The sequence below is a fragment of the Dunckerocampus dactyliophorus genome, chromosome 1 (assembly GCF_027744805.1).
Source record: "Dunckerocampus dactyliophorus isolate RoL2022-P2 chromosome 1, RoL_Ddac_1.1, whole genome shotgun sequence".
In the NCBI taxonomy this organism is placed as follows: Eukaryota; Metazoa; Chordata; class Actinopteri; order Syngnathiformes; family Syngnathidae; genus Dunckerocampus; species Dunckerocampus dactyliophorus.
In genome coordinates, this window is record NC_072819.1 from 51,759,512 (window position 1) to 51,770,813 (window position 11,302).

The following is an 11,302-nucleotide window of genomic DNA, read 5'->3' on the forward strand; positions in this document are numbered from 1 at the left end:
TAACCGCACTTATTGACTCGGGCGCCGATGACTGTTTCTTGGACACTACGTTTGTTCTCAAACATAATATCAGCATGATTAAGTTACCTGCTAAGAAGGAGGTCTGGTCTTTGGATAGGCACTTCCTGGCGGCCATTACACACCAAACCGAACCGCTTATCCTTCATCTCTCTGGTAACCACTCCGAGACCATCCGTTTTTATGTCATGCCCTCCCAGTCCGCACCACTAGTGCTGGGGTTAACCTGGCTTAAGCTTCACAACCCACTCTTAGATTGGAACAAATTGCACGTCTCCAGTTGGAGCCCGTTTTGTCACGCTAACTGTCTCCGTTCGGCTCGATCCAATGTTCCCTCTTCCATATCCCCAGAGGAAGTTATAGATCTTACAGGAATTCCTAGCGAATACCACGACTTAAAGCAAGTGTTCAGCAAGGACCGTGCGCAAACACTTCCCCCTCATCGACCGTACGACTGCGCCATAGAATTACTCCCTAACGCCACATTTCCTAGCGCCAAATTGTATAACATCTCCGCTCCAGAACAAAAAGCCCTCAAAGAGTACATTTCCTCTTCCCTAGCAGCCGGTCTTATTCGACCCTCTTCCTCGCCACTGGGGGCGGGCTTTTTCTTTGTTGCCAAGAAAGACAAATCTCTACGACCCTGTATCGATTACCGGGGGCTCAATAGCATCACGGTCCGCAATAGTTACTCCTTGCCACTTATGGATTCTGCCTTTTCCGCTTTACACTCTGCACGCATTTTTTCAAAATTGGATCTCCGCAACGCCTATCATCTGGTACGCATAAAGGATGGAGATGAGTGGAAGACCGCGTTTAACACACCGCTGGGGCATTTCGAATATCTGGTGATGCCTTTCGGTCTCACGAACGCCCCGGCGGTGTTCCAAAACCTCATTAACGATGTTCTCAGCGACATGATAAATCAATTCTGTTTCGTATATTTGGATGACATACTTATCTTTTCCAGGAATCTTCAAGACCACACCACTCATGTCCGACTAGTTCTCCAGCGTTTAATGGAGAATAGGCTCTACGTTAAGGCAGAGAAGTGCGACTTTCACGCCACTTCGGTGCCATTTCTGGGGTACATTGTGGAGAAAGGTCAACTGCGTGCCGATCCCGCCAAGATCCAGGCGGTGGTCGAGTGGCCTACTCCCAAATCAAGGAAGCACTTGCAGAGGTTTCTCGGGTTCGCCAACTTCTACAGGCGATTCATACGTAATTTCAGCAGCAAAGCAGGACCTCTGACTAGGCTTACATCACCTAAAATTCCGTTTGTATGGACCCCAGAGGCTAATTCTGCGTTTAACACACTCAAGACCTTGTTTACTTCCGCTCCGGTTCTGGTACATCCTGATCCTAATTTACAATTTTCTGTTGAGGTTGACGCTTCTGATACGGGAGTGGGAGCCGTGCTGTCCCAGCGGTCCCCGGTCGACCAGAAGCTGCATCCCTGCGCCTTCTTCTCGCGTCGCCTCACACAGGCTGAAGGGAACTACGATGTGGGCAACAGGGAGCTGTTGGCCATCGTTCTCGCGCTGCGGGAGTGGCGGCATTGGCTGGAGGGCGCAGTTCATCCTTTTATAGTTATCACCGACCACAAGAACTTGTCCTACATCAGAACCGCCCAGAGACTCAATGCCAGACAAGCCCGTTGGTCACTGTTCCTAACACGCTTCAATTTCTCCATCACCTACAGACCCGGTTCACGCAATATTAAACCTGACGCCCTGTCCAGAGTCTTCAGTCCCACGGAGGAGGGAACAGCGCCGGAAACCATCATACCTGTGGCCCGAGTGTTGGGCGCTCTTCGGTGGGAGGTGGAGAAGAAGGTGTCGGAGGCAACTAAAGGGGAGGAGTCTCCAGAGGGTTGTCCTGCTGGTAAATTGTTTGTTCCTGAGACGCTGAGGTCGGACGTATTGCAGTGGGGTCACGCTTCCAGAGTTACCTGTCACCCAGGAACCAGACGAACTCAACTGGCATTGGCGCAGAGGTTTTGGTGGCCTTCCATGGCGGTGGATGTGAAGGAGTTCGTCGCGGCCTGCTCTGTCTGCGCCAGAAATAAGTCATCGAATCGACCTCCGGCGGGTCTGTTACAACCGCTGCCCATCCCGACCCGTCCCTGGTCACATATAGCTTTGGACTTCGTTACTGGACTACCTGCTTCCAGAGGAAATACCACAATTCTGAACATTGTTGACCGGTTTTCCAAGATGGCACATTTCATAGCGTTACCTGGACTACCTACTTCACTGGACACAGCGCGACTCTTGGTGAGACATGTCTTCCGCATCCACGGAATCCCAATCAACATTGTTTCCGACAGAGGGCCCCAATTCACTTCCAAGGTCTGGAAGTCCTTCTGCAAGATGCTCGGGGCATCAGTGAGCTTATCATCCGGTCACCATCCACAGACAAACGGCCAGACAGAGCGGGCCAACCAGGACCTCGAGGCCGCCTTACGCTGCGTCTGCCACCGACACCCGTCATCCTGGTCCATCCACCTCCCCTGGGTGGAGTACGCGCATAACACCCTTGTCAGCTCGGCCACAGGTATGTCACCCTTTAAAGTCGCCAATGGATACCAGCCTCCTCTTTTTCCGTCTCAGGAGGCGGAAGTGTCAGTACCATCGGTCCAGATCCACCTTCGCCGCGCCCGAAGAGTTTGGCGAGAGACGGTAGCCGCACTGAACCGCACGGCGGAGCGCAATCGACGCCTGGCCGACCGCCACAGAATTCCGGCACCCGTCTACCAGGTCGGTCAGGAAGTCTGGTTGTCATCCAGGGACTTACCACTGGCCGGAACCAGCCGGAAGCTTGCACCCAGATTTGTGGGACCATACCTAATTGACTCCATCATCAGTCCCTCCGCCGTCAGACTTAAACTACCTCCAGCACTCAAAGTACACCCGGTATTCCACGTCTCCTGCCTCAAACCTGTGTCCTCCAGTCACCTGTGCCCCCCGGCCGAGTCGCCTCCTCCGCCGCGCTTGATCGATGGCCATCCAGCATACACGGTGAAGGCTATCTTGGACTCCCGAAGGAGGGGCAGAGGATTCCAGTACCTGGTCGACTGGGAGGGTTACGGCCCTGAGGAGCGTTCTTGGGTCTCCCGCTCCCTTATCTTGGACCCGTCACTCATAAGCGACTTCCACCATCTCCACCCTAACAAGCCAGGTAAGCCGCCAGGGGGCGTCTTATGAGGGGGGGACATACTGTCATGTTCTGCATTCTGCTCTGCTGCCCTCTGCCGTTTTTGTGTTGCAGCACATCCCTGAACATGACCCAGACCTAATCACACACACCTGCAGCTCATTACCTCCTCCCTTCTTAAGCTGCAGCCAAACAATCTACCAGTGCCAGATTGTACTCCTTGACTCCCTGACCTCCTGTTCCTTGCTCCCGCTTAGCCCGGCTTCTTGTTCCTACCCTGCATTCTGGCTCCCTTACCTGCTTGTTCACTCAGCCTTGTATCCAAGATATCTCCTGTCAGGTTTGCCTACAGTGTTTTTTGTTTGTACTTTGGTTTTTGTTCCTGACAGCCTTTTGCTGTCAGTGTTTTTCGTTGGTTAACCGTTAGTGGATTTTCCTTAGTTGTACTTTTACCTTGTGGACTCTTTCTGTTTCGTATTAAAGTATTTTTGTTACTATTTTTGACTCTGGTTGTCTGCATTGGGATCCTGATTCCTGTCGTGGCTCCCACCACGCCTGACAGAAAGTTGCGACAATGGAAACGTTTTCGAAACTGAATCTGTACACTCTGGTATGATTTTGTCGCAAAATAGATCTCCAGGGAGAATATCTTCTGCTGATTTGTCCAAGACATTTTTGGGGCAACTATAGCTGAAAACGATCATCCATAGGTTCACCTTTCACGTCCTGCAACAGAAAAGACATTCGTTAAAAAATGGATTTTTTATCGAATAAAATATGGGTACGCATCTTTTTGGGTCACCCTTGTACCTCATCAGTACACCTTGGAACACACTAATACCTCATCAATACACCTTGGAATACACTTATACTTCATCAATACAGCTTGGAACACACTAATACCTCATCAATACACCTTGGAATACACTAATACCTCATCAGTACACCTTGGAACACACTAATACCTCATCAATACACCTTGGAATACACTAATACCTCATCAATACAGCTTGGAACACACTAATACCTCATCAATACACCTTGGAATACACTAATACCTCATCAATACACATTGGAATACACTAATACCTCATGAATACAGCTTGGAATACACTAATACCTCATCAATACACATTGGAATACACTAATACCTCAACAATACAGCTTGGAATACACTAATATCTCATCAATACACGTTGGAATACACTAATACCTCATCAATACAGCTTGGAATACACTAATACCTCATCAATCAGCTTGGAACACACTAATATCTCATCAATACACCTTGGGATACACTAATACCTCATCAATACATCTTGGAATACACTAATACCTCATCAATACACCTTGGAACACACTAATACCTCACCTTGGAATACACTAATACCTCATCAATACACCTTGGAACACACTAATACCTCATCAATACACCTTGGAATACACTAATACCTCATCAATACACCTTGGAACACACTAATACCTCACCTTGGAATACAGTAATACCTCATCAATACACCTTGGAACACACTAATACCTCATCAATCAGCTTGGAACACACTAATATCTCATCAATACACCTTGGGATACACTAATACCTCATCAATACACCTTGGAACACACTAATACCTCACCTTGGAATACAGTAATACCTCATCAATACAGCTTGGAATACACTAATACCTCATCAATCAGCTTGGAACACACTAATATCTCATCAATACACCTTGGGATACACTAATACCTCATCAATACATCTTGGAATACACTAATACCTCATCAATACACCTTGGAATACACTAATACCTCATCAATACATCTTGGAATACACTAATACCTCATCAATACACCTTGGAACACACTAATACCTCACCTTGGAATACACTAATACCTCATCAATACACCTTGGAACACACTAATACCTCATCAATACACCTTGGAATACAGTAATACCTCATCAATACACCTTGGAACACACTAATACCTCACCTTGGAATACACTAATACCTCATCAATACACCTTGGAACACACTAATACCTCATCAATACACCTTGGAACACAGTACAGTACAGTAGTACCTCATCAGTAAGTAGGTGATGTGTAGGTGTCATACTTGTCAAAAATACGGAAGCATTCGGACAACTCCTCTTCACTCTTGCCAGCCTGGTCCTCTTTGAGCTGTTGGACCATCATGACCAAGAACTCCTCAAAGTCAATGGTACCACTACCTGGGGGGGGCAGTATAAAGTCAATGGTACCACTACCTGGGGGGGGGGAGGGCAGTATAAAGTCAATGGTACCACTACCTGGGGGCATGGGCAGGAAGGCGGGGTTTAGTACAGGTGAGTTCCAGCAGGTGGGGCTGCACATGACATCATCTCATAGCAACAAAGCTGGCATGTTGCATGCGCTCTCTGCTGCCCCCTATCTGCCATCTGTTGCGGCACACTGCTGAGCCATGTGGGAGGAGCCATTTGACACACCTGTGCAATTACCCTTCCTGCCTTCTTCAGCTGCCTTGTGGTCTGCATTTGTTTCCAGATTGTTACCTGTCGCCTGCTACCTTTTACCTGCTACCTTTTACCTTCTACCTGCTACCTTTTACCTTCGACCTGCTACCTGCTACCTTTTACCTGCTACCTTTTACCTTCTACCTGCTACCTGCTACCTTTTACCTTTTACCTGCTACCTTTTACCTTCTACCTGCTACCTTTTACCTCCTACCTGCTACCTTTTACCTTCTACCTGCTACCTTTTACCTCCTACCTGCTACCTTTTACTGTCTACCTTTTACCAGCTAACTTCTACCTTCTAGCTGCTACCTGCTGCCTACTACCTGCTACCTGCTACCTGCTACCTTCTACCTGCTACCTGCTCCTCGCAGCATTGTGCTATTTTGTGGTCACTTAGTTGGTGTTCTTGTGCGTACCTTATTGTTCCCTGCCAGGCTATCTCCTGCAGTGGTGTGCTACTGTTAGTTAGTATTCCTGCTTGCTTCTCAGCAGCGTTTTGTGTTAGTGTTTTTTCTCTACTACCTTTTTTGCAGCTCCTTTTGGATCTTTAGTTTTTTCCGTGCTCAGCAGCATTTTTCGTAGTTTTTCCCTGTGACTAAGTCCGGGTTGTTTTCTGTTGTACTTTTGTATTTTTTGTGTTTTTCTGTGTGGACCTCGTCTGTTAATACATTTCTGTTACACGTCTCTGCAATTGAGATCCAGTACTCTTGGCAAAGTGTCCAATCAGGTAAGCTCTCAGCCCCACCTATACCATTCACTGCCACTAGGGGGCATGGAGGCATGCTTTTTGGGGATTGCTATGATATGTTGTGATATGCTGCATTCTGTTAGGACAATTATTCAGTTAGAATTATCATCATGTAAAAATAATCATCCTAAAATAATGAATTTCATGAGAATAGCATTGAGAAAATGAATGCAAAATGATAGTTTAGTTGAAAAAGTCAAGCGATATTGAATAGGATGAGTTCAAAGAAGCACACTGTATCTGACTAATAAAATCACCCTAGAAAAATATCATCTGCTCACCGTCCTCATCCACTTCCTCGATGATGGCGTCCAGCTCCTCCCTGGATGGGTTCTGACCCAGCATCCTCATCACGGTGCCCAACTCCTTGGTGCTGATGTCACCGCCGCCATCCGTGTCGAACATATCAAAGGCAGCCTTGAACTCTACGCACACACGCACAAACCTTTAGTCATCACAGACGTCCTGGCAGCATCAACAGTACAGTCATTATATTCATCAAAGATTGTCTATAGAACAGAGCTGTTGCCTCTGCTACTCGCTGAATGACAGCTGCAAAGACGTTTGCTATTTGTAAGCCGCATAGGCTGACCTGCAATCATCTCCTCCGTGAGGAAGGAGCGAGCATCGCTTTGAGCGTCTGTGGGCTGCAGGACAAAAGCAGAAAAGACAACAAGTCAAAACACATTAACATACAATCCATGCATGGACTGATCAATAAACACATTAACATACAATCCATGCATGGACTGATCAATAAACACATTAACATACAATCCATGCATGGATCTACCAATAAACACATTTGCATACAATCCATACATGGACTGATCAATAAACACATTAGCATACAATCCATGCATGGACTGATCAATAAACACATTAGCATACAATCCATGCATGGATCAATCAATAATAATCCATGCATGGATCTATCATTAAACACATTAGCATAAAATACACGCATGGCTTGATCAATAAACACATTATCATACAATCCATGCATGGATTGATCAATAATAATCCATGCATGGATCTATCAATAAACACATTAGCATACAATACATGCATGGATTGATCAATAAACACATTAGCATACAACACATGCATTGAAAACTTTAATTCTGGTATTTGTTCCATGAAATAGTTTTTTTTTTTTTTTTTTTTTAGCCAATCAGACTTCTGATTCGCCCCTCAGGGCCAGCTAGCAGGCCCACAGTGACTTCAGTGCTTTTTTTGTCCTCAGATGGATTGATCACTGCAAAACTGTTCAATAAGCTAAGTTCCACCCACAATGGCTGACGGAGGAGGAGGAGGAAAGAGACATTTCTGGTGAGTAGATGTACTTTACTTGAATAGATACTTTATTCATCTCGATGAGAACATCTGTTTAGCATTCATTCATATGACCCATATGGGAGATTGACCATAGGGAGTACCGGTGGTTTTCCTGGTGGGACGACCAAAAATTGGTTTTATCAGCTAAACTGATTTTAATATCGGAGCTTTTACTTTCATGAACATCGTGTGTTTGGTGGGGAAACCCAGTCAGCAAGCTTGCTTACTGTAACTGTCTATGACCTTTACCTGACATCATCCATCATCCATAATTCAGTACAGCAAGCATGGTGAGGTATGAATACCACATATAGCATATTGTTTAGTATAGAGGTGTTATTAAAGCATGGTGAGGTATGAATACCACATAAAGGATATTGTTTAGTATAGAGGTGTTATTAAAGCCATGCACGTTTCTTTGTAATCAATGGAGCAAGTTGGCACAGCATTTGCCCCCGGGTTGCAGTGGCTCAGTCTGGACCAAAAAAGTCTGAGGCCAAATTTTTGTCCCGTGTGTCCTTCTGATCTTCTTCTTCTTTTCCTTTCGGCTTTTCCCTTCAGGGGTCGCCACAGCGAATCAATTGCATCCACCTCAGCCTGTCTTCTCCCGTGTGTCCTTCTGATCTCTGGTGGAAATGAGTCACTGATTCCAAGCTCCCAGCAGGAATGTAAGCCAGGCGTATTAGGGACGATGTATCCTAAAACTGTGGGGCTTCTATTATTAGCAATAGAGCATTGGTACCGCAGCAACACTGTTGCCAACTTGGCGACTTTGCCGCTAAATCTGGTGACGTTCCAAACCCTGTTGGCAACACATGTTCTCAAAAGCAACTAGTGTCTAATCTAGCCATTTTTCTTGGCGTCGTTAGATACTTCATTCATCCAGTCATCTTCTATGCCGCTTACCCTCACTTGGTGGTGGGGGTATGCTGAAGCCTATCCCCGCTGACTTTGGGCAAGGGGCAGGTCGCCAGCCAATGGCAGGGCCCTTAGACAAACAATCACATTCATAGCTATTCTCCAATAACCTAACATGCACGTCTTAGGGAGGAAACCAGAGTAAACCCACACACGCACGAGGAGAACATGCAAACTCCACACAGAGATGCCCAACGGAGATTCCAACCCAGATCTTCCCCATCTCCTGACTCCGTGGCCGACATGCTAATCACTAGGCCACCGTGCGGCCCTACTTGATTCACCTCCAGGAGAAATTCACACGTTTTCTGGTATTTAGGGACTTAAAAGTGAAAGCACATATTGTTGTGCAGTTTGTGTTGACTGAGCAGCAGCAGGTGCTCCTGAGAGGTCCACCCTGCCTCGAAGCATTCACAAGCCACCCGTGCACTGTCAGCTCACGCAGTACACTGAGAGCATAGTGGAGCTCTACACATCCATGAATCACGTATGTGCGAGGCACGATGCCACTGGGGCGGATGTCACCCTGTTTTACAGAGCAGGATCTAAAACGTAAATGTTTCTTCATTTCATTCCACTCTAGCCTCACTTACGTGTCAGCCAATCACCTGCCAACATGTGATGGGAGGAGGATGTGTGAGAAGCTAGGCTGGAGGCCCGTCCAGATGAAATGATGACGCTGTCTAGACTTTGAGAGGCGCTGGCCAAGTTCAAATATTCTAATTATTTTATTTTGAAGTGAAACTAAGAAGCAAGTTTATTTGTAGTTCTAAACATGATTAAGGTATTTTTACCATCTTTTTTGTCTCCTACGAGGTTATGCTTTTTTGCTACAGCATCTGTTACAACATGATATGCAAATATATGCAAATTAGCCGATGACTTCATCTAATGACTTGTAGGACAGCCAGTACTGTGGCAATCTCACAGCGACTGCAGCTAGCTTACTTAGGATATATTGGGGGGGGGGGGGGGGGGGTAATTACATGCATACTTGAAGCGTCATATATGCAGAATGTTTCCTTGTAATGATATACAGCATACTTGCATCCACCATTTATACCGATGGCGTATTTTCCAAATATATGAGTCAGATTGAAGGATATTTGGATCAACTATGAGTACACACCCTGAAACGATGTTTACCATAGTACTTGTACTTGTACAGTATATTCAGGTGTAAACGTGTGGTATTATCCATCCATCCAGCGTCTATGCCGCTTATGCTCACTGGGGTCACGGGTAGGCTGGAGCCTATCTCAGCTGACTTTGGGCGAGAGGCGGGGTACACCCTAGGCGGGTTGCCAGCCAATGGCAGGGCACATGTAGACAAAGGCATGTGGTTTTAGGTGTAGTATATTTTGATCAAAGCTATGCTAATTCCAGTAATCCAATCCAAGGTACAATAACACTCTGAACACTCTGTCAGTGTTCCATAGTACAAACTGCAGTGGAAAGTTGCTAAAAGAATGAAAAGCATCAATGAATTCCTTGTGAGGATTTGAGGAGGATGTTAGCCAAGGTGAAACTAAATGAGCTCAGCTGTGTCAATGTGTCTATCTTTAGCTCCGGCCCAATATCCAGCATATCGGGTTTAGTCGCCCTACAAAGGCTCATCAAGCACCCGGTTAGCTTGAAAAAGATAAGAAATGAGTCAAATATTGGTGATAAATCCAGGAAGTCTCCTCCTGCATCCTCGCCAGGTGAACCCAGAAAGCCAAGATTCTTCAAACCCCCAAACCCAAAGCCCATTTCTTACCATGGTGAGCAGCTGTTGTGCACCAGAGAAAAGGTACCAAGAGTCTTCCTGCAACGCAACACAGTCGGGATAGAACTGGTACTCGGTTCCCCCTCCCTTTAGTACCCTCGCATCCCGCTCAACTTTTCCTGAAAATGATCAGGATTGGGCCGGAGGCGGCCAATCAAATCTTGCAATCTGTTGACGGACACCCCCATGTGGAACGCTCTCAGTCCAATCTGCCGCATTTAGACAAGGGATCATCTCTGACATTCATTTGAAAAAAGCAGGACAGGATCAACTTCAATGCTGACGGATGAACGCCTCCCTCCCTCACATTCTCTTCACGCTCCATCCCGACTCCATCGCTTCTTTTTTAACCTCCTTCATCTCCTCACCTCGCACCACTTTGGCATCTGTAACTCAAGATGGAGCACAAGCATCTCAAACAGCTGTACAACATCGCCCCCATGCTGCCCTGTCTGTCAACAAGTCAACAAATACAACAGGCATACAGTGTATAAATATGTCTATACTGTATATCTATATATATATATATCTATACTGTAGACATACACTACCAGTCCAAAGTTTGGACACACTTTGTCATTGGATGGCGTGAGGAAGTGTGTCTACACAGTGGACTGCTAGTGAGTCAAACATCTGTCCAGCATCTCCAGCTGTGCTGCCTTGTCTTTCAGTCAGCAAAGCCTTCTCAGCTGCTGTGATCACAGAGCTTCAGTTCTAGTATTTGTTCCATGAAATTCTATTCACGTCTTCCCGACAGGTCTACGGTCTTACTGTGACTTGATAGCGGTGCTATTAGGAGGTGGGTTGGGTTGAAGGCCCATGGACCAAATACTACCACCTGG

At 46.3% G+C, this 11,302-nt stretch overlaps 1 protein-coding gene across 1 annotated transcript in view; it reads right to left on the minus strand.

The window, feature by feature from the left end:
- LOC129186616 (troponin C, skeletal muscle-like) overlaps nt 1-10,565 on the minus strand; it is a 17,049-nt gene extending 6,484 nt beyond the window's left edge. The window contains exons 1-4 of the mRNA XM_054785042.1: nt 10,452-10,565; nt 7,029-7,083; nt 6,718-6,861; nt 5,289-5,403 (exon numbers count right to left, since the gene is read on the minus strand). Of these exons, the coding sequence (XP_054641017.1) occupies nt 5,289-5,403; nt 6,718-6,861; nt 7,029-7,083; nt 10,452-10,454 (317 nt within the window). The 5' untranslated portion in view covers nt 10,455-10,565. The remainder of the gene's footprint in view (nt 1-5,288; nt 5,404-6,717; nt 6,862-7,028; nt 7,084-10,451) is intronic.
- Between the last annotated feature and the right edge of the window lie 737 nt (nt 10,566-11,302).